Below are 25,398 nucleotides of genomic sequence, written 5' to 3' on the forward strand. Positions count from 1 at the left end.
GGATGTCATCCATCCATCCACACGACAGCATCAAGCCTGGTTAATTCTGTAGTCTGTCCAGTGCCCATGTGGGCCCAGGGTCGAGTCCAGCCCGAGGTCATTTCCCAAACCAGCTCCCCATCTCGCTTCCTGTTTCCTGTCCTGTACTCTCCACTGTTCTGTCAGTAAAGGCAAGAAAAGCCCCAAAAATAAATCTGAAATAAAATAAATAGTAGATTCTGAAAACTCTGAAAGCAAGTGGGTCAAACATTTACTCTTTCATCCTGGCTTAGTCGGGGCCGTTTGGCAGGCTGGAGAGACCCTTCTAATCAGCACAGCACTGAAGGGGAGCGAGTGTGAGAGAGAGGTCAATACTCTCTCACCCAAATCTCCTCACTAGTTTGATCAGATGCTTCCCAAAGTGTTTGCATCAATTTCTTTTCAAACTCACTCTACAGTGTTTTGAAATCATTGGTCCAGCCTAACCAATCACATTGATCAGGGATTCCTAACGTTACTTTCTACTTTGCCTAAACTTTACAAACTGACAATATACAGCTATTGCCGTCAGGAAACAATGAATTACTACCTTTGCAGTAAATAAAGTTACACATTCTTCCGACTGCAGTTTTTGACGTTTGTAGGCGTCGCAACTACCGTTTACCACAGCCACTTTGGATTTCAAAACTATAGCGTCATCCCCTCTCGTCGCTGATTGGCCTGACCTTTTTGGGCTCTGATGGTGAATTATGGTGTTCCAGACTAGTGTTTCCCTGAAAGGATATCTAGGTGGGTGCGGCCAGGCTAGGGCAATACTAAATGCATAACAATAGGACAGGGCATATGATGCCATCTCTTTTCCACAGGAGGTGGAGTCAGTGTTTCTGGCGAAAGGTTGTTCACTCAAAGTGGGTTAGACCAGTTAAACTATGGCTAACCTAAAAGGGAGCTATATGCTAAGTGGTCTAACTCACTTCCAGTGAATTATTCTTATATGCTAATTATTATATGCTAAGCTAAGGTAACGCTGTGGGACTAGGTTATTACACGCAAAAAGAAGAGAAGGGTATGTACCCTCTTATCTAATTCTGGGGTAGATGGTGTCGTGGCAGATATTCAGACTCGGGCCAGAAATGAAGTCCAAACATCTTGCCTACAACGTAACAAAAATACACCATTATAAGTGCTGAAGTCAAAAACCTCTCCCAAAAAGAAGGCGCAAAAGTCCGTCAGAGTTCCGTGCAAAAATTCCTTTAATGACTACATAGCGCAAAGCCTGAGTGGATCGCATGATCGCACTCCCGAACAAAGGTAGCTCTCTTACTTATACCCCTCCAAAATGCTGACACAACACTACCCCGAACCCACAGATGGCGTTATGAAAGGATCGTTGTTCGCTCTTATCTTCGCAAGTCAGCAATATTACTGCCAAGGGTACGAACTTTTCACCTTAAGTTTACGGAAAGTTCAGGGGTGTACAGTATAGAGTGATCACAGGTCATACATTGTGCATGGGTTAAATATCGTTCACCCCCCTGCACTCTCCTACTGGTTGTTATGAGTAGAGCTCGCCCTGTGTACGCGTTATCTTGCAGCTTCAAGGCCGACTTTGGTTTCTTCAAAAGGCCAAGGCTAAGGCAGCATGAGACACAGTGCAACAAAATGAGACACAGGGCAGCAAAAAGAGACATTGAGATACAGAGTGCACATTCTGGTAGGATGGCTTATAGTAATAGTTAAACTTGTTATTATGACCGCCGCGCAGCGAAGCGGCGGTCATATAGGTTTAGTCAGATTTGTTTTTTTTTTTTTTTTTTCTTTTTCGCATGCCCAAATTTCCGTCAATGATTCCCGGGACACTGAAAGACCGGGGTACACGAAACTTGGTGGACATGTAACCCCACATGGATAGCATGGAACCATCGTTTTTTCGTTTTGATCTGTAGCCCCAGCTGAATTGGACCCCGAAAGGAGGGTAGGGCAGACACAGTTTTCTGTGAATATCTCGAAAACCGTAGGGTTTAGGAGGACCATTTTTTTTTTGTATGTTGATCTCAAGGGGCCATGTCAACCCATTCCATAACCACTCATTTCATGTATAGCGCCACCTAGTTAAACAAAAAAAAAGTAAAATGAGGTGGTGTAATTGAAGGTATCTGTGACCTAACATAGTCAAAACTGCACGAAATTGGAAGTGTAGGATCATTATGACACCCTCTGTATGCACGCCAAGTTTTGTGGAATTCCGTTCATGGGGGCCACACAATAAATTAATTTATGTTACTATACACCAACTGGCCTGTAGGTGGCCGGAGACAGTTTTCTGTGAATATCTCGAGAACCGTGGGGCCTAGGAGGTCCACCTTTTTTTTTTTATGTTGGTCTTAAGGGGGCATGTCAACCCATCCCATTACCACTTATTTCATGTATAGCGCCACCTAGTTAAAAATTAAAAGCAAAAAAAAATTAGGTGTTTTCATCTCAATATCTCTGGCTGACAAGGTCAAAACTGCACGAAATTAAAAGTGTAGGATCATTATGACACCCTCTGAATGCATGCCAAGTTTTGTGTACTTTCGATCATGGGGGGCCTTACAATAAAATAATTTATGTGTACATTTAGTGGCGATACACCAACAAGGATTCGGGACACTGAAAGACCGGGGTACACAAAACTTGGTGAGCATGTACCCCACATGGATAGCATGGAACCGTCATTTTTTCGTTTTCATCTGCAGCCCCCCTGCTGGACTGGACCCCCGAAAGGAGGGTAGGGCAGACACAGTTCTCTGTGAATCTTTTATGGTATGTTGGTCTCAAGGGCCCACATCAACCTGGCTCATAATCACTCATTTGTGATTTGCCCCAAAAAAAAAAATGAAAATCAGTAGGATTAAAAGAGCCAAAATAAATATTCACCATCATCATCATGGCTGCATTTTCAGTAGTGGTGGCGAAGTAGTCGTTTGTCCACTAGATGGCGCATCGTTGCAGTGAGGCGTAATTTTGTTGGAAGTTAAAAGTGGGTTGGAAAAACAATGGACGCTTCATACAAGGACTGTAATTTACATCGCGAGCTTGAACATCTAATAAGGATAGGGGACGATGTTCACATGAAGTGTAATTCCCATTTCTTCTTGAAGCCGAAATAAATCTGAGGATGTTTATCGGACATGCTTGGTTTTTTTACTGCAGGTACGTTAATCTTGTAATATCAATAAGGACCTAGGTAATGTTACCGTTAAGCTATTGGTTGAGTGATGGAGGCATTTGATTTATTGCATTTGTAGAAAACTATAAATGCGGTTATACCAAACAAATGTATAGCAGCACTGTTTGTATCTTTCGACTGTCATTTATTGCACGTGCTACAAAATCATTCTGTGCAATGGAAGATTTACCAACGTTACACGGTCTGATACAGTTTTGCCTATATACATGCGTGAGACTGAGGCGCCTGTTTATTTTGTTTTAAGATGCGTGCAGGGTGTGAGAGGGGAATCGATGTGCTTTGATTACAGCTTGGTAGTTGTAGTCTGTGAAATTAAAAAGCACGTGTGTGTGTGAAGTATCCAAACAATGACACCTTCATTTCATTATGGCTGCTTTAGCAAAACACCTTAAGCTACTGTGTAGTGGGTCCCATTTAGAAGTGGCTACTTCATTCGGCTTTCCTTGACTCATGGAGCTGCGTGAATGTTATTACAACTTTTTCGCCACGATATGACAGTTTAAGTCCGGCTTGATACTGTAAAGGCGGAAGCCATTGGTTTTCAAAGGAGATTTTATTTGTAGCCAGCATAGCCTATTGACAATTTATGTTGTCAATAGGCCTACCTTATAATCCTACCTGTAGCTTAGGGGGAAGCTAACAACTTTCTATTAGGATCTAGTTTGTTAGTTACCGTTTTGTCATAACTCCCTGATGCATTTTGCATTTAGAATAGCCAGAGCGTGTATATCTCAATCGGGGAAAATTAAACAATATCGGGTGCCTATGGACTAGGCTGGGTGAACCCAGCCTGATCTGCCCGCTATTTTTTTTTTTGATTTCTTAAAAGATTGAGCTTGGTCTGATGAAAGCCAGACTAGCCATGGACCTCAGTTAAACAATGCAAGGGGAACATGAATCAGCCTATATTTGCACTAACAATAACGGACAAAAGCTCTTCAACAAGAGCATCATCAAGGCCCATTTGGACATGTCAGTTATTTGCACCACTGGTTAGATGTAAAACAGCATTTCGTTTCAGACTAGGCTACTGTTACTTAATTTGTGCATTAACAATAACGTTTCAGACTACTGTTACTTAATTTGTGCATTGACAATAAAGTATTACATGAACTGAAGATGACTAAAATCTTATGTAGAAGAAGAAACATTCACAAAAAATCCATCCATCCAAAAATGACCTTTGTTTTTGATAGCTGTTGAAAACGGCATGGAACTGACAGAGATGTTTTTGTTTATAAATACATAAAAAAATAAATAAATAAATAACATTATGCTGATACCTTTTGCTTTTCCCAAATACAATGTAGCCTACAGGTGTAAGTGACCTTTCATCAATCCAGTTGCAATGGATGAACTGTGATGAACTGCCCTACTTGTGATTGTTTAGAGATTTTAAAGGTTTTATAACAATTCTACATCTTCTTTGGCTATTCTACAATCTATTCACCTTTTCAGCACCAGTAGGTACTTTCTGTGCAGCCGCACACACACACTCAGGCATGCCAAACAAGCATACACAAAAGTTTCAAGAGTGGGGGATGGAGTAAAATATGGAGACAAATTGAAGTGTGATTTATTTTCGCGGAACGGACGTACAGGACTGAGCGGCGGTCATTTTTTGTACCGCTATGCGGTACATCTAGTTTAAAATGTTATAAAAGTATGTTAGCTAGGAATAACTTCAGTGTATTACAGTGATTATGATTGAGGTTATATGAATACATGCTTTACAGTTTCAAACTCGTTCTCTCATCATGATGTCTACAAACCATAGGATAATTTTATACAACATTGGCAAATTACCTTATTTCTCAAAAAGTATGTTCCTTTAAGCTCAACAGATGATGGACTTAACACCTGTCCCTTCTGTGTTCCTGATTTAATGTGTTATGGTCCAAGCCACTATGTTTACATTTACAGTGCCAGGAATAAGTACACTGTGAACACTGGAGTTTTTTTTTTTAACACACACACACACACACACACACACACACACACACACATACACACACACACACACACACACACACACACACACACACACACACACACACATACACACACACACACACCTACAGTACACATACAGTATACCTACAGTACATGACTGTATTGAATTACAAACGTGGACTGCGCCTTTAATTTGATCTTTATGGGGGGTGTTTCACAGCACCTTTAATTTGAAAGAGGAGGTTTGATTTCCTTTTGGTGCAACTGGATATGCGTGAATGTACAGTAATAGACCACAGGAAGAGAGTCAAATCACCACTTTTTAATATATTGTAATGTGTAGTGTAGTGTAGTAGTATATAAATATTTAAACTAGACTAGACTACATAATAAATATTAAAATATTATATAATATATAATATTATTATAATGCTATTTAAATATTAGTACACTAAGGTACATGTAATATTGTAGCATATACATGTAGTTTAAGAATTTAAAGCAAACATGATCGAGCAGCGATAATATCACCGTTTGACAATCAGTCAACCCAGGTTCAATTTCTGAATCTGGCTGAATCTGAGTCGCTTTGGAAAAAAGCATCTGCTAAATAGTAGTCGGTTCAGAGTGATAGCATGTGTGGGGTACTATACTAGTACTATACTATACTATATGTAGTGCAGTAGGCTAGTACAGATGATGTTGTGCAGTTTTATTTTAGTGTGTTCAACCAAGCCGCTGTGAGAAGTTGGTCGGGGTGCTTCAGGAGCATTTGTGTGCAGGCATCAGCGTGTCAGGCCCTTGGGATGGAGGTCAGATCCTCCCTGGTCTTCCCTGGTCCCCCTCATCAGTCCAGCTTCACTGCACTCAGCTTGGCCCTGAATTGCATTATTCTAATCAACAGCCTCTCGCCTCCCTTCCCAGACACACACACACACACACACACACACCACACACACACACCACACACACACACACACACACACACACCCCTGCCAAATCAGCGAGTGAGCGAGGGCCGTGGGCACTCCGCTTTGTCCGTGGGCAAACGGAGCACTCTTGCCAGGCCCCTGGCCCTCGCTGCTGCTGCTGCTGCTGTGCTGGCACCAGCACCTCAAAGAGCTCCCGCCATTCTACACAATTAGGCCCTGTCCTGCATCCCCAAGGCTGGCATGGATTATATATATGTGTGTGTGTGTGTGTGTGTGTGTGTGTGTGTGTGTGTGTGTGTGTGTGTGTGTGTGTGTCTGTGTGTACGTGTGCGTGTGCATGCGTGTATATGTCTGTGTATGTGTGTGTGTGTGTGTGTGTGTGTGTGTGTGTGTGTGTGTGTGTGTGTGTGTGTGTGTGTGTGTGTGTGCGCACGCCTCTCTCCCTTTCATCTTTGTGCCACCAGCGGATGTGTGAGGATTGTTTTGTAAATATAAAAGTGAGAGTGAGGAGATGCGGTAATGAGGACATGGCACCCCAGATGCGGCCCAGGTCTGGCCCTAAGCTGGCACAAGTTTGGCAGAGTCGGCTGGAATCTGGGTGACACAGTTTTTGCGCTGGTACTGTAGATGCTGTGAGATGTCCTCTGTGAACTGAAAGCTTCTGTAAAAAGCATCAGGCAAAAGGCATGATTGGAGGGGTGTTGGGCAAGGCAATAGCGCCTGTACAAAATGCCTGGACAGTGATCTTGTTATTGGTGCTAAATGAATAGAATTCAGTTGGAAGTAGAAACCTGATATTGCTTCCTTACTTCTCTCTCTCTCTCTCTCTCTCTCTCTCTCTCTCTCTCTCTCTCTCTCTCTCTCTCTCTCTCTATCACTCACTCACTTACTCACACATACACACACACACACACACACACACACACACTCACACACACACACACACACACTCACACACACACACACACACACACTCACTCACTCACTCACTCCTGCAGCTGATATGAACAGTCTGTTGCTAATAGTGACAAATGACTGGGGTGTAGCGGGAGATGGGGAGTAAATGACTCACACACACAAACAAACGTGCAGTCACTGTGTACTGAGAGACTACTCAATCTCACCCAAGCACATACGCACACATGCACACACTGTCATTGTTTACAGACACACTGCACAAACTCACCCACACACACATGCATGTGCACACACTCTGCAGAGCTTTAAGCCTGTTACGTGTCTAAAGACCCACAGGACCATTTTCACCTTTGTGCTCCAAACTAGGGCATCCTAAGAGCCAGTGGCCATGAGGCAGCAGCTCCACTGCAGCTCTGTCTGTTCCCCCTACCAGAGCAGGCACAGGGGCTACTCATCACAACTACTGCAGGAGGAGCTCATAGGCACACAGACAAAAAATTGCACACACACACACACACACGCACAGACATAGACACAGACACACACATACAAGTACACACAGACACACACACACACACAGACACACACACACACACACACACACATACTGTACACATACACATACACATACACATACACACATACAGACACGCATGCACACACTCATACACATGCAATTTCATATACACACACATAACACACACACACACACACACACACACACACACACACACACACACACACACACACAGAGAGAGAGACACACAGACACACATACACACACACATGCAATCTCATATACACACACTATACACAACACACCCACAACCACACCTTTAAACACATGAGCAAAGGGCACACATACATACATTGGCACACTCTTGCATAGACAGACACAAACATACTCGTGCACATAGCTGAATAAACACAAACAGACATGCACACAGAGGCACACTCTCATGCTGACTCACTCAGACACCCACACACACCCACACACACCCACACACACACACACACACACACACACACACACACACACACACACACACACACACACACACACACATATACATACACACACACACACACAGACACACTCACTCACTCCTGCAGCTGATATGAACAGTCTGTTGCTAATAGTGACAAATGACTGGGGTGTAGCGGGAGATGGGGAGTAAACGTCGCACAGCTCTGTGTGTGTGTGTGTGCGTCTGTGCATGTGTGCGTCAGTGCACGTCTGAATAAGTAAGTGTACGTGTGCACATGTGAGTAAGTAAGTGTGTGTCACCATTTGCATGAGCATGTGTGTAAATGTATTAAAAATGAATGTGCATGCTTGTGTGTGCATGCGTGCGTGTGCACGCACATGTGAGTGAGTGAGTGAGTGTGTGTCACCATTGGCATGAGCAGTGTAAATGTATTGTAATTAGTGTGCAAGCTTGTGTGTGTGTGAGTGTGTGAGCAAGCAAGAGTGATCCATGCGTGCAAACACTTGGGTGCGGGAGCTGTATCTTAGTCACACAATCCAACTAATTTACGTTGAAATTGAATTTGAGAGTTGTTGATTCACTGAGTCAAAATGAGCTGATTGAATCATAGATGCGTTTGACTCACGGTCGGTCCTCCACAATGACTGGACACACACACACACACACACACACACACACACACACACACACACACACACACGCGGCACTGTTCATCACTCACTGTAAGCGACGTGGATAAATGAGCAGGGCTGGAGATGCATACTCAGAGACTAGTCATGTGTGGGACTCATTATTAATGTGCCACTAATGGTTTGTCATAGCGAGCGGCTCACGTCTCAGCCGCCAGCCTTTCTTGTCGACATTAGTCTCTCATCCGAACTTATTTCAGAATTTTTTCATGGGCCTATTGTTTATCCTTATTGTAATCCCTTATGAAACATAGAAATGTAAAACAAAAACCCACCAGTCAATAGATTGATGGATGGATGGATGGACGGATGGATGGATGGACATAGAAATTGTTTGATGGATTTAAAGGGAAACTGAGAGTTAGGGATAGGGAGATGGATGGAGATCACATCCCAGTTTTGGTGAAGCTGCCTGACTATTTCATACAGGGGGCAGTCGTGCCTACTGGTTAGGGCTTCGGGCTTGGAACTGGAGGGTTGCCGGTTCGATCCCCGACCAGTGGGAACGGCTGAAGTGCCCTTCCACCTAACCCCTCACTGCTCCCCGAGCGCCGCTATAGCAAGGCAGCTCACTGCTCCGGGTTAGTGTGTGCTTCACCTCACTGTGTGTTCACTGTGTGTTCGCTAATTCACGGATGGGATAAATGCAGAGACCAAATTCCTTGTATACTCAAGTATACTTGGCCTAGAAACCTGATTTACATTTACATACAAATCTCCATTTCGACTCCACAAACACACACTGCTTAAGTAGTAGGGAATTTGGAGGTCCAACACTTATACAGGCCGGTTGTTGACATCTTTCTCTTTTGACATTCACCTCTCTTTGTCTCTCTCCTCCTCTCTGCCTCCCTTTGGTGTGTGTGTGTGTGTGTGGGTGTGTGTTTTCCATCATGGATTTTAGCTCTCAGGTGGGCCCAGTGACGCACACGTCTAAGCTGTCACACATCAGGGGGGACTTTAGGCCAGAGAATATCACGACACAGATTTGAAGACCCTCAAAATCTTATTTCAGCCAGTTATCAATCTGAGCTCTTTCTCTTTAACTTAAACCGACAGTTTGCCATTCAAGGATTAAGCCATGTCCTACAATAAAAGCTTCAATAGATATTTTCATGCAAGTTTTATTTTAGTCGAGGACTACACTTAATCCATGTAAGGAGAACCAGCAGAAAATGTATTCCATACGCTGAACTGATAACTGGTAGAGGATTAGGTAGAACAATGGTCATCGGTGTGGTACCAACTATTTGGTACCAACACATACACACTGATGAAAATGCTAAGCAGTGTCGTGTCAACCAATATGCTGTCCTGGAGTTAAAGTCAGGGTTGGGGGTGGGGGAGGGGGGGAGTGTGGAAGTGGGCAACCAGCATCCAGCGTCAGACAGCCTCCAGATTAAAACCCCAGCGTCTAACATGAGATTTCACACCAGAGCGTCCGTGAAGAACATCTCCCTCACATTGGGCGGCTGGTATTTTTAGAGTGATGACGGTTGGTGGGAACTGCAGGCACTAGCCTGTCATTGGCAAATACACACACAGAATGCGTGGACACACACACACACACACACACACACATTGACACACACACACACACACACACACACACACACACATACACATTACCTACCTCCACCTCACTCAGACCTCCCTATCACCACCAAAAAGCACCATAACACACATACACACACACACACACACACACACACACACACACACACACACACATATACACACAAACATGCATGCTCTCACATTAGCCACACCACAGGCTATAAATGTGTGACAGGCACAGGGCAACAGGGACCTTGAAGTGTAGTGTTAGGAAATAGGACAAGGCATCATGAACCTATTCACAGAAGAACTCTTCACCAAAGTGAATATTAACCCAGATTTTTTTAGCAATTCATAATGCGTTTTTGAGATTTTGCTGTGTCACAGTGAAGTCTGCCCATTTTGGTGCATGCAAGGCAACAGATAATGCAGGTGCAGATAGGAGATAGACTCCCATAAGAAAAAGCACTCAAGGACACATGCACTCATTGCAAGGGTTTACTATTTAGGCACCAGTGCTGTATGACACAACTGTTTCTTCAGTGTTGTCTTCTGATGTCTTTAATTCTGTGCATTGAAGTTAAAGATGAAGCTGCACCTCTGTCTTTTGCCAATTTGCATGCTGTTGGACAAACATGTTGGACAATTGAGAGCATGTGCTGGGTTCCTTACCACTGAGCCTGGCTCTGTGCTCAGGGTGCACATGTTCATGTGAGATGTGAGATGGCACTCCATCACAAGATAGGATCAGTCCTCAGTCCTACAACGCTGGCTTATGGGCATTGAAGGTCCCCTTCGAGGGGTCAGCAAATCCTTGCCTCTGCCCCGCTACCGGTCACTGACCCAGTGAGATGTACGTGTAACTCCGTTACAGTAATATGAGATATGAGGCATTTTCTGGCTCACTCCAGAAGAACAGCGACAAGGACTGAGGATGAGGAGGAAGAGGAGGAGGAGGAGAAGCAGCGCGGGGGGGGGGTTATATAGCCCGAAAGCGGGCGGCTCTAAATCTGTGTCTGTCATGGTTGCATAAAAGCCTGAAATTGAATTCAAAGGCGTTTTAGTGTGTTTCTCACTCATGGAGGAGGACGGCCACCCTGGGCTATAAATACCTCTGGCGCGGCTCGCTGACACTCTCTGCATAATGAGCGAAAATCTCGATCAAGCACGGGGGGATGGGGTGTGTGTGTGTGGGGGGGGGGGGTGACAGAGGAGGATGTATAGCCAGGATTGTCTTTTTTATTTGCATTTTATTTATATATTTCCCTTATCTCTCCCTTTATCTGTTTTATTTCGTTTGTAAATCCTTCTAATATGGCATCGGAAGCACACAGAAAATGACTGTAACCACTCACTAACCACCACCAATGTGTAGCACCCACCTGGGTGACGCACGGCAGCCATTATGCACCAGAACGCTCACCACACACCAGCTTGAGGTGGAGAGTGGGGGTGTGAATGAGCCAATCCAATCAATCAATCAATCAATCAATCAAGTAAGAAAACAGAGAGAGAAAGAGAGAGTGATCAGAGACACAGAGGGAGATTGATAGAGAAAGGGGAGAGGAAAGATAGAAGAAAGAGAGAGAGAGAGAGAGGAGAGAAAGAGAGAGAGAGAGAGAGAGAGAGAAAGAGAAAGAGAGTGGAAGGAAGAATTAGAAATCACAACATGCAGACAGAAACTCATAGAAACAACATAGAATAAGAGACCGACTGATGGAGAGAGGGAGAGGAAAGGGAGAAAAAGAAAGGCAGTGCATGAGAAAGAGGTGTGTTACGTCAAGGAAAGATTTCACTGAACAACTGTCTGCTCAGCCAACCCCTCACATAGAGTTCGATAGAGTCAAGGAGAAACGACAGAGAGGGAGAGAGAGGGGAGGAGGGGATGGAGGGATAGAGAGAGGTGTGAGAGACAGCATGGGAGAGGATGGAGGGAGAGAGGAATGGGGTGGGATGAGGACAGGTAAGGAGAGAGGGAAGGGAGAGAGGGATAAGAAGAAAGCTGGAGAGAGGAAAGAAATGGTCTGGGAGCATCCCCAGCAGGTAGCAAAAGGGCTCATTGGCAGTCACAACAGCATCCAGTCCACAGAGAGAGAGGGAGGGAGGGTAAAGAGGAAGAGAGAGAGAGGTCCCCCTCACCCAGTCTGGTGTGACTCATAGAATGACTCATCTAAGACCGGGCTGTCAGACTAGCGACACACACACACACACACACACACACACACACACACACACACACACACACACACACACACACACACACACACACACACACGTATGCATCACCTACCAATGCCATCTGAGACAGAACCTGGAATTAATTGTTTGAAAATGGGCTACCCCGTCAACCATGACTTATTAAGACTATACTGCACTAAGACTGGTGGTTGGTGCAGCCATTGAGTCTGTGCCCTTCTGTGTGTCCTAATAAACCACTACTCTTCAGTCTGTGGAAGATGGTCGGGGGTGTCGACTTTAGCCCCTTTTATACGGACAACTATTCCAAATGAACATTCATCTGTGTGTTCTATTCCAGGCGCTCTAGAATCTTTGATCAGAATAGCCATTGCTGCTTTGCTTTTGCTCGAGAAGCTACAGACGGCAACCTGATTAACCATATATATATATAGCTGTCGGAATAAGAATGGAATACACCACCCCTTTCATTACGATTACAATTATGATTGGATCGGCAGTTTTATTCCGATCAAGGTGTTTATTGGATTAAAAGTTTCCATGCAAACCCACATTGTGTATCCATCTGTCTGTGTATGTGTATTGGGGGGGGGGGTCATGCTTCTTCTCCTCTCTGTGAGTCTCTCTGCCTCTCCCATATGGCTGTGTGTGTGTTTATTTGTTTGGGAGTGTGTGGGTGTGTGAACTGAATTCGATTTTTCACGAGACTCCACGTCCATCTTCTTAACCAGCCTCCCCACTCTTGCCTGTCTTTCAGCAATGTCAACAACATAACAACACGTAACACATACAAAACAGCAATGTCAACAACATAACACATATAGAACAGCAATGTAAACAACACATACAGAACAGGAATGTCAATATTAAAGGCCACCTGGTCAACTCACACTGAACCGAGATGAGCCTGTGCAACTCCTCCAGCAGGGCATCGTCTGTAAGCACAGGTGCCGGGAGACGGGAAAGCGGGTGCCCAGACAAGGGCATCCAGGCGCGGGCACGCAGGCGGAGTTCAACCTGGCACGGTTAGGCCAAGTGCAGCATGGCTAACGAGGCATGAGTGAGCGCTATGATCTGGCCACTAATAATTTATGGGGAGCTGTGTTGCAGGCCACGGAGCTAAAAGGAGAACAGAGAGAGGATGAGGCTGTGTGTGTGTGTGTGTGTGTGTGTGTGTGTGTGTGTGTGTGTGTGTGTGTGTGTGTGTGTATGTGTGGTGATAGAGAGTGGGGGTAGTGATGGAGAGAGATGGCAAAACAGGAGAAAAGAGATGAAAAGGGAGAGAAAGAGGGACATAGAGAGATAAAGGGAAGGAGAGAGAAGGAGGCAGGCAGGTAAAGATGAAGAGGGAGGGATGAGGGCAGAGAGAGAGAAGGAAAAGAGACAGATAGAGACGGAGAGAATGAAAGGAGAGAAAGATGGAGAGACAGGCTGGTAGAGAGAGAGAGGAAGAGTGAAAGATTTCCAGAAAAGGGAGGAAGACTGTGAGAGGAAGAGAGAAAGAGGGGCACAGAGCCGGGGGAGACATGGTTGGAGTGGAAGAGAGGGAGAGAGAGAGAGAGAGAGAAAGAAGTCTGGCAGAACGTGTGCCTGTGGGAGACTCTATGCAGCTGTAATTGTGTTCCTGACTGAATATGGGTGGATTCACACGTCAGCCACAGAGTAGCCAAACATGTGAAGTCCTCTCCATCCTCTCTACACTGTAACCAGCCATGACACACAGACACATACTGGAGCTGTTGAGATTTGATCAAAGGTCAATGAAAATGAACTATTACGTTCATATATTGTACTGTAGCTATCAGCTCTGTATCACTTCATACAGGCATCTATTTCGCTAACTCAGCGAGTGTATGTTTCATGCCTGTCTCTATTTGTGAACATGCTGTTACCGCGTGACACACTGACATGAGCCGCTCCGCATGTTTGCATTTGTGTGTGTTCGTGGATGAGTGAGCATGATCCGACATCTAGTCAGTGAGACGGCGCTCTGTGTGTTTTTCTCTGTGGCTCGATCAGCGGTACACCAAAGACTCGCTTGAATACGCTGAGGATCGCCAACAGAGCAAATTTTTTTGTGTGTGTGTGTGTGTGCGAAAAAAGATCTCCACTTCCCTCCAGAATCCCATCCCAGCTGAAGTCTGTTAGTGCCCCTTGACATTTTCCAGCTAACTGAAAATGCCACTGAATGCCATGCATTACCTCTGGTTACGACGTAGGCCGGGAAATCACGCAAAAGGCCAGGGTTATTGATCCAAAGACATTCCACCAATACCCCCTCATCCTACTACCTCATGACTACGTAGCCTTCCCAGTATGAGCAAGGCAACTCATTATCAACCAGTCATGGTTGTAGGCACATATAGCTCCTTGATACCAACTGACACTGGATTGGACCTGGCCCTGTTGTGGCCCTGATCTGCTATAGGCCAGCAGTAAACAAAACCAGATCTTGGCCACATCTGTTCTGGTCTGGAGTCAATTGTTGACATAGGAGAGAGACAAACTGACCAGCTGCCATTCATTTTCAATGAGAGGTAGCAATTTACAGTCACAAGAGACAAGTCACATTGTATTGAAAACTATGTAGGGTGAAGATAGGCTACACGTATTTTTTATGGGCATTAGGCCTACTGAGCAAAGGAAAACATTGACTACTAATTAGAGAGAAGGCAGTGTGACATACGTTGCTGACACATCTGTATTTGGTCATGGCAATCTAGAAACGCCTCCAAAAGTGACAAGGGTTTGTCTGTGTCACTCGTGAGGCCATACTGTACCTTAACACTTTAGCATTCAGCCTGGGACCACTGAGACTGAAGAGGAGAGAGTTGGAGACTCCTCCTGACTCCCACTCCCTCCACTCTCCAGTCTGGATGATAGAGGAGGGAGAAAATATCGCTTCCCATCTCCCCTCAGGCGCCCACGTGTCCCCCAGTTGGGAAAACTCGGCGGTGTCTCTCCGAGTTAACTAATTGAGTCGCTGAACTGAAGGCCGGCCGGAGGAGGAAAGAAGTGAGGTGGCAGCTTTTTTTCACTCCCATCACACTCCCGTCTCTCATTCCTTCTTCTCCCTCCCTCCCTCCCTCTCTCCCTCTCTCTCTCTATCTCTCACTCTATTTCTGAGAAAACCAAAATCAGGAAGCACTTACCACTCTGACCAATGGGAAGACAGACTCATGCCTCAACAGAAATAAAAGGCCTCAAACTAATTGCAGTAATTTTGTCATTTAATGAGTAAATTAAATTCATTTGGCGTTTGCGCTACCAAAAAAGCGATTACTTGACTTGGCCGAAATTTGTTGAAATTGTTCACAGTTCCTTCAGTCAAGAGCCATTCATCTGACAAGAGATGAACGTTGAGTCATAACATGCATGGGCAAAGAAAGAGCAATGATTATAATTTATCAGATGAGACGGTTGAAAATGTGACAGAGGGTGTTGTAGAGTGGAAAGGGGAGGGGATTTTGCCCAAGGCTAGATTGTGGAAGGCATTTCTGTTCTTTTGTGCAATTATTGTCTTTGTACAACTTTCTCTCACAAAACGACTTCAGCTCGAGCAGTGCCTAAACTCCCCAAAGGAGAAGCTGCATATTCATCCTAAAAAAAACACACACTCCACCAGGAAAGACAAAAGATGTTCCCAAGGGGCCCAGTTTTTGAGGTTCGACTGCGTAGGACAATTTACATTAACAGACGAGATACATTGAACCTCCTCTCCACGCAACACACTGCACAGTGAAAGGTCCTTTTTTGTGTGCAGCCGGAGATGTTTATGTAGCCTGCCACCAAATGTTCCAGTCTCTTCCGTAATTACCGGCTCCATTTGCAGCCATTATGCACTGCAACAAATGCAACGATGATTATAACTCTAATTAGACACATCAGAATCTGTAACGAGGCCTCAGTTCATTGGATATGCATTTCAGTGGAGTTTAAGCAAGGCGTGAACATTGGAAATTACAACTGGATGTCAAGGTTGATGTGTGATTTGTAGAAAATACCTTTCTCTAATCACTGAATGGACTCAATGAAGTGAGCAGGCACACAAACATTTCTATTGTGTTCTTTGTAATATGTTGCCTGAATGAGCTTATGCCAATAGGAGTAGGCTACATTAAACCTGGAGAACTAAACCTTCAACAAAATATTAAATGACTTGTGCAATTATTGTCTTTGCAGCATTTTGTTGATTGTACAGGAAACCGTACAAAGATATAAAAAAATATTTGGCCTCTTTTAATTATGTCATGGTATAGTTTCATCAAACTAAAGTAATAGCAGTTACAGTGACATATAAATGCCTGGCATACAGGCTCATCCAAAGCAATTTAAAAGTGTGCTACTGTGCAAGCCAACAGCCACTCAAGAAGATAAGTGCCATGAAATCTCGACATATCTCAAAATTTAAATGTCTTATTTGCCTTTCAAACCAGCTTAACTCGTCTACACTAAAAATGAATAGCCTTAAATAGCCACAAAAAGCACATAGCTGGGCCCCAAGCGAAAACAGCCATTCAACACAGAATGCCGTCTGGGGGTCTGGCATGGAAGGGGTTAACGGCGAAAAAAGGCTTAATCTGAAAGAGAGGTGGATTTGGGAAGGAGGGAGGAAGCCAGGGGAGATCAATGCTGTCAAACGTGGGCATGGACAGACGCCAGGAAGGAGGTTCCATGCGCACTTTGATGTTTTTTTAATGTGCTTGCGCTGGGCGTGCAGACAGACTGCCTGCTTTCTTAGTGCCACAGGAGAAGGAGGAATGACCCAGGCAATGGGAAAGAAGGGAAGGAGAGAAACGTCCTCCTCACAGTCCCTCCTCTGCGCAAAGATGTCAGACGTCAGCATTTCCCTTTCATGTTGCCAAGTGCATGGCTGATGAATAACCTTTGATTTTGCCAGTCTATTTCATATATTTTGGCAAACTTGTCAACATACAATAAGCGTACCTACCAAAGAAACCTAACTTGGTGACCTACAGTATGAGCTATCATCTACCCTAACTAACCTCCTCTCAACCAACCCCTATTTCAAAATTGAAGAATATTCATGTTCCCCATATTAAACAGAATAGGAACAGTTGCTTTATTGGCTGTTTACAGTGGGCTCTTCAGATTAAATGGTACCAGATATACTGTAATGGCATTAGTTACCAATACTTTTCAAACCTCCCTCACATTCACCAACAACTCCCAGCAGTGACGAGCAGTTTTGTTTCAAAGAAAGAGTCGCAACAGTTTACTAATTTCACGTATCACCAGACATCACAAGACATCATTCCTTAGCATTCTCTCTCCACCAACTCAAATGGAGCAATTGCCTCGATTTATGAAATTGCGACTTTCTGTCTCCAAAATCACAGACAGAAGAGAGGAGGAGGAGGTGGTCCATAGACAGCTCTTGGTTTGAAGGGGGAAAGCTGTCTGTTTGTCTACGACGACTCCTCCGCAAAAGATCACCTCAGACACACGTCTCAGACAATCAATATGAGACAGGGCTCACAGACACAGAGCTCAGCGGCTCCACACAGTGCACCCGACAGACGCCTAGCTCTCTCTTGAATGTGCTCTCTCTCTTTCTTGCTAACAAACACATACACCCACACACACACGCCATACACACACCAATACACACACATATTCTCATTCTCCACACACACACACACACACACACACACACACACACACACACACACACACATTCTGTCTCTGGCTTTTTCACTGTGTCTCTTCTTCTCTCAACTCTCTCTTTCTCTCTCCCTCTCTCTCATTCAGCTGTCATGAGTGCCCACTCCATCTAGTCGCAGGTGCTGAAGTGTGCTGAACACCCCCACACAACATGGTGCAGATCCTCAACACCCACAGAATCTGCATACAAACACGAAACCTGCATCAGGTCATAACAGGGCAGTTAGACACATATGTGCACAGACACTCTCCTACGCAAGCGATAGCACTTTCTTCTCTGCTTGACGGGAAGATCTGGAGTGCAGTTTCATTTTCTGTTCCACATGGAATGCTAGTATTATTATCAGCAGATGATCAGATGATCAGGATCTTGTTGTTAACAGAAAGTTTGGATTTGTGTATTCATGTGAAAGCACTGAGGTTCAGCGCTGGTTAATTATTTTACATTTTTGTGTGGAAGATAGGATTGGAAGTTGTGTATAAAATTTCTCTTTGGGAAATGCACTGATTGTTGTATTCTGAAAGGTAATGATGAAAGCAGGTTGTGCCTGGCATTGTCACTCGCCAGTACACACTGAATGAGCCTTGCGACACAAGATGTAGTTAAATCCAGGTTAGCTGACCATAATGCAGAATAGCAGTGGGGTCAGACATTGTTTTTTTTTGCCTCGGGGGACAGACCATATGGCACGGCGACAATGTAACCCATGGAGCTGAGGCCGCTCCACTGTCATCTGTGAGGTCAGCCAATCTCCTGTTGTTGTGAGCAGTGATGATGGGATGCACCATTTCACCCGGAGGTTGTACAGGTGTGCTACTCACAAAACGGTGGCACTGAAGTGAAGGGTGAATGGGAGCATAGGGAAGGTGGGGGATAGAGGGAGAGCTTAGAGCATGAGCCACATTTGTTTTTCTTCTCCTCAAGGAATTGAGTGTGATGGTGATACAACAAAATGCTCTGTGACGTGAGAGCTTGAGGGCTTGCTATTCTAACCTATGCTCCTTGCTGTAATTTATGTAATAATAAGATAAACGAACCTTGTGTACAACGCATATGTACACAAGCACAAATGTACTACATACTAAGTTATTTCTACCATGATCAACAAATGTCACTGTAAAAGTCATTAGCCATAGTACATATACTTCTTTGTCTCCTCATCCCTGAACTTACAGTAATCATCTATTATGTCATAAAATCAGTCACTTGCCATGATAGCTCAGGCCCAGCAATTGGTCATCTGTAGAGAACATGGCCCTACAAATTTACCTGAACTCAAGTCATATCCTTCTGTGTAATGTTTGATATCCCTTGGTCTCTGTTCTTCACCCACACTCTCCTGATGTCTTCAAAGGCTGTTCACACCTAGAACAATAACTATAACAATAGCAGCAAAAAAATATTGCTCTAGGTAATATGAATGACAACATCCACAAATAAAATATAATAGTAACCATATAAAGAGCGATATTGTCAGGGTCACTTTCAGTTATCGTTGCGTTTATCATTCCTGGTGTAAGCGGCCCATTATCTTAATCTCCTACTCTTCCCCACACAGGTACATCCGCACCATGTACTTGGGAATCCAGAGCCGGCGGCAGAAGGAGAACCAGCGGCGCTTCTATTGGGCCATGATGTATGAGTACGCCGACGTCAACATGCTCCGCCTACTGGAGGCCTTCCTGGAGAGTGCCCCGCAACTGGTGCTCCAGCTGTGCATCATGATCCAGAGGAACCGGGCAGAGACGCTGCAGTGTAAGATGAGGTTCCCCACGGCACCGTGCTTGGACCTTGATGTTTTACAGTTCAACTAGTCTGTGTTTTCTCTGTCAGTTATTGGCCCGTCTGTCGTAGCACTGAATGGGTACCCAGTAGACAAGACAAGAGGTAGTAACAAATATAATTTATTACATCATGTTGTAACGTAGCCACGTGTGGTATTCCGTCGAACTTCTAACTTTTGGTGTGTCCAGCTATAATTCAAAACTGATTTCTGATTTCAATGCAGTAGGCCTATGTTGTCTACTGTGAAGACTGCACACGTTAGCTACTTCTATTTTCCGCTGCTTCAGTAAGGACAGCTGAAAGCCACTTTTTTTGTTGTAATGTCATCTGCGGCAGTATTTTTTACGTGACAAAGTGACTGCTTATATTTTTTTCTATTTGTCTGGGAATATAGCCCAGAACCCCAGACAGATTTTATGAATAACTTCCTCCAGGAAGAAATCCCATGACAAAGCCTTTAATCGTTAGCCTTTAATCGACGGGGCATGGCAGATCTGTATTGTATACATGAGAGGGCTGGGGTTGGGTGAAGAAAAAAGCTGACTTGTGTGTAAAATTGACAAAAACAAATGTTAGAACTGCCCTCCCCCAGAGGCTTTGTTTGAATTATCAAGACTGTATATGTGAGGACAAGCTTTTTCTGCTGATCAGCAGATAATCTGAGAGGTAGGACGATTGCTCACGTTTGAGTTGACGACACTGACAGCTGCGCAGATGTCTGTCTGAACGTGGGGAAGATCTCTGCACTCAGCAGGATGAGGAATAGTAGTCATGGCTATTAGAAAAAAACACACACTTAGACGAACCGACAGGTAAGTTTTAGAGCGAAGGGGGACATCATAACAGTGTGGGTCTCACAGCATGTGTTGGTAGAGTGTGTTTGTCTGTGTGTTTGTCTGTGTGTTTGTGTGTGTGTGTGTGTGTGTGTGTGTGTGTGAGTTGGATGTGTGGTCAAAAATATCCAGGCAACACTCAGGTGTGAGGAACCACTGCAGGTTTATTCACGATACCGGGAGCAGGTCACTAGCAACATCATGTTCCAGTAACACTACTCAAAGTTCTCTAGGGCGAAGCCCCATCTTATGCATGTTAATTACATTGGTAATACAAATCACATGAGTACAATGGTCTTTTCCAAAAATCCTCATACATGCAGAAATACAATACATATATACTTCTTGGACATAGCATGTGATCCGTGCGCCATATGCAAGTCATGTGGCTACTCCAAGTAAGTAGATAATTGGTCAATACAATACATATACATCCTTCAGCATTCTCTTGCCATAGTCTAGTTCCTGTCGGGATATTCCTAATATTACTGCCTCAGGCAGAATACCCTTAACTCGTGACAAAGGGGGTCACATGACCTTTATTAGAAAATCATGACATGGAGAGAGCAAATGACAGACAAAGCAAAGTTGATGCACAGTATTGAATGTTTAGAAAGCATATACAGAATATAAAAAAAAATGTTAGTAATCCAAAATTTCTCCTTCAGATGCTTCCAATTCTCAGTACGATTCATCTATGCAACTGATGTCGACTTGCTGTTGTGAGGAGTCATTGTGAGATTTGTGGTTTCTGCCATGGCAAAATAATTTACTCCAATCTATGAGGTTTACGTTTCAGCCATACACATTATGAAGACCAGAAGCAGAAATCTTTATCACTGGAAGTACTCTCAGACTAGAATAACTCAGACACTGTTCATTTGTTTTGCATTCAACGCATTTTGTTTGTGCCAGTGCTTATGCTCAGCAGAGGCTGTTTAGTCACATTTCATTTCGCTAATAATTAGTAATTCAGTAAACACCGTCAATTTCCTCTTTTCCTTCTGTCTGTCACACTCCCCCTTCCCCCCCTCTCTCTTTCTCTAGCCCCCCCCCCTCTCTCCCTCTCTCCTCTCATTTCAATTCTACTCAAGTCAAGGCTTTATTGGCATAACTGTAATATATACAATGTCCCAAATCAAGTGGCCTTAGTCATACTGTAGGCTGTAAAAGAGGTCAGTATAACACTGAAAAACTATGAAGTACGATGTGTGGGGGAGGGGGACACAAAGTCAGAGAAAAGAGTTAGATAAGGAGAAAATTCACCATATACAGTGCCTATAAAAAGTATTCACCCCCCTTGAATATTTCCACTTTTACTGCTTTTATAATTGGAATCTTGATCAATTTAATTTAGCCTTTTTAACAATACATTTCAAAAATCTACTCTTTAATGTCAAAGTGAAAGCAGATTTCTACAAAGTAATTTGCAACAAAGCAACAAAAGGGGAAATATCCAAGGGGGGTGAATACTTTTTATAGGAACTGTATAGTATACAGTTGTGCTCATAAGCTTACTTTCCCTTAGCATACACATGCTAAAGTTGACTAAAGAGGAATAAAAAATCATCTTTTGATCTCTTTTTAGTCAACTTTAGCATGTGTATGCTAAGGGTATGTAAACTTATGAGCACAACTGTATCTATATAAATGGATGACAGAATCCAAATATATAATAAATATATACAAAAGAAAAGCAGGGGAACATGCATTAATGGTCTTTTTTTCTTGTGTGATGTCTTTTCCATGTCCACACAGGTGTCTCGGTAGTGACCTCCCTCCTCTCCCTCTCTTGGGTGCTGGCCTCCTACCACAAGCTCCTGCGCGACTCGCGCGACGACCAGAAGAGCATGAGCTACCGTGGCGCTCTGGTACACCTGCTGTGGCGCATCTTCACCATCTCGTCGCGGGCGCTCTCCTTCGCCCTCTTCGCCTCCGTGTTCCACCTGTACTTCGGCATCTTCGTGGTGCTGCACTGGAGCGCCATGGCGTTCTGGGTGGTGCACGGCGGCACCGACTTCTGCATGTCCAAATGGGAGGAGGTGCTCTTCAACATGGTGGTCGGCGTCGTGTACATCTTCTGCTGGTTCAACGTCAAAGAGGGCAGGACCCGATACCGAATGGCGGCCTACTACGCCCTGGTGCTGGCAGAAAACACCCTCCTGGTGGCGCTCTGGTACGCCTACCGCGACCCGGCCACCACCGATGATTTCGCTGTTTCGGCGCTCTGCGGCGTCTTCCTGTGCTTCGCCTCCGGCATGGCCTTCATGGTCCTCTACTACGGGGTGCTTCACCCCATGGGGCCTCGGCTGCGGCTGCTGGCCAGCTCCTGCTGCGCCGAGCTGCTCTGGGGCCTGCCGCTGCCACCAGAGGCCGAGCCCATGGCCCCCACGCCGGGCCCCCGCGGCTCCCAGGCCACCCCGACCCGCGGCTTGGCCTCGTCCGGCGGGGGGGACTACTACGACGATTCGGAGGAGGCCGCCACGGACACCTGCCTGCCCGTGTTCCAGGTGCGCTCCACGGAGCCCGTGGACGCGGCGGGACGGCCCCTACGGCCCGAGGGGCCCCTCATCAAGATTGACATGCCGCGCAAGCGCTACCCGGCCTGGGACGCTCACTTTGTGGACCGGCGCCTGCGGAGGACAATAAACATCCTGCAGTACATCAGTCCCAACGCCGTGGGGATCAGGTACAGGGATGGCCCGCTGCTCTACGAGCTCCTCCAGTACGAGTCCTCGCTCTGAAGGCATTGCTCCTTCCCTCCCCCAACCACACCCCATTCCGACATTCTCTCACTTTCTCTTTCCCTCTCCTTCCCTCTTTCTCTCTCTCTCTCTCTCTCTCTTTCTGTTTCTTTGTTGTCTTTCACCAACCACCTCCCCTCTTTCCCTATTTCTGAACTGGATCTACTTTGTTCATTTGGTGCTTTCCCTATTTCTGGTTTAATTTTCCTTGTTGTGGTGGTTGTTGTTGGGGTTTTTTCCAACAGCTGAAAGAGTGTACATGATTTCTAGAGTTAATTTAAAAGACAGAAAATTTATTTTGAGAAAAAAAAAGGAATGAGTAGATATTAACTCAGAATTCCTTAGCTTGGGCTGTGTGTGTATGTAAATATATATATATATATATATATATATATATATATATATATATGTTTGTGCGTGTGTGTGTGTGTGCGTGCGTGTGTGTGTGTGTGTGTGTGTGTGTGTGTGTGTGTGTGCGCGTGCGTGTGTGATCACACACCTGCATAGGGGAGTAAATAGATATACATTTTTTAAGTTTACTGTATGTGCTGACTGTATGGATTGATGCGAGTGGTCAAATCATTTGATGGCGTGTCTTTTTCACGTTTGTCTGATGCAAAGCATTATGGGAATGATGGAGGAATGGAGTTGTCAGCATCCTCACGCCAATTTCCCGTTTACCATTCTGTGCCTCATTTAATCTTGAGTGGACATACAAATTACTTGCCATTGCATAAGGAAATAACACAAACAAATGAGGATGATTTGATGAGCAAGATGCACAAACAAGGGTGATATCTGGTAGGATGATGTAGGTCATATTTGTTTTCTAATTGTTGAGAGCATGTTTGTTCAGCAGAACATTAAAAGCACATTTTCCCTCCAGGCCTCAGTGTCCTAAGCCCGATCTTTATCAGTTCAGTAGAACATGTTTTGCTTATCCCTGACCCCTAGTGGAACTACTTAATTATCACACAAAAAAAAGTTGATTCAATTAATTGTAAAGATAGAATATTATTTTTTGAAAGACATGATTTTAACATGAGTGTTAAAGTTACTCTACTGCAAAATCCCTATTTTTCCATGAAAATGGCCAATTAGCCTTTTTCTCATACCTCAAAAATGGATGCAATGCAGCAGCACAAGCATGTCCTCAGCAGCAACAATCATGCACAATAATGAGGCACAGTAGAGATCCTGTGGAGAGAACGATAGTGCTAACCTTAGCATAGGTTGCAAACACTTGTCTTTTTAGCTGAGGAATCAGACCATGAAGTTGGTCTGAGGTAATTAGCCGCATAGTTTCTTCAGAGTTCCATTAACATGTACGTCTCCATTTGTTTTGATCTGCCCCCAAGTCACAGAATGACTTGTGAGGGATGTCCTGGCTGCCTGCCACAGATTGAACTCATTATAGTATGTATACAGGGCAGGCTATGCACTGTTGCAGAAAATGGAGGGGAGACCGCACACAGATTTATGGCGAGATGCTGACCGCATCATAGCCGCACACAAGGCGAGCAGGGCCTATATCTTCAGAGAGATACAATCCTGTTCATCTGAAGGGAAAAAAGCACTCATGGTAGGCAACTTGTTCTTCTGCACAATGTTGACCACAGAAGCACAGGTGTCAATATAAATATATAAGAGTTTAACATTTTAAATGGGTTTTGGACCTTTACCATATAGAGGACGCACACACACACACACAAGTTGCACAAATGTGTTAGTTTGCTAAAACTGCCCTTTCGAGGTCCTCCATCATTCCTGACCTAACAGAGAGTTACATGATTCATTTTCAAAAGGTCATATTATTTTCCTCTTGCCTACATTCTTCTTTCTTTGTTTCTCCATGTATTTATTTATTTATTATACCTATCCCTACAATTGCTTATTTTTTATATT

General features: G+C 44.5%; 1 protein-coding gene across 1 annotated transcript in view; it reads left to right on the forward strand.

Moving 5' to 3' along the window:
• The window catches only part of xkr6b (XK, Kell blood group complex subunit-related family, member 6b), a 54,762-nt gene extending 30,916 nt beyond the window's left edge, over positions 1 to 23,846 (forward strand). The window contains exons 2-3 of the mRNA XM_048249644.1: positions 19,690 to 19,886; positions 22,508 to 23,846. Coding sequence (XP_048105601.1) covers positions 19,690 to 19,886; positions 22,508 to 23,493 — 1,183 coding nt within the window. The 3' untranslated portion in view covers positions 23,494 to 23,846. The remainder of the gene's footprint in view (positions 1 to 19,689; positions 19,887 to 22,507) is intronic.
• The last annotated feature ends 1,552 nt before the right edge of the window (positions 23,847 to 25,398 follow it).

This window comes from Alosa alosa, chromosome 8 (genome assembly GCF_017589495.1).
Source record: "Alosa alosa isolate M-15738 ecotype Scorff River chromosome 8, AALO_Geno_1.1, whole genome shotgun sequence".
Classification (NCBI taxonomy): domain Eukaryota; kingdom Metazoa; phylum Chordata; class Actinopteri; order Clupeiformes; family Clupeidae; genus Alosa; species Alosa alosa.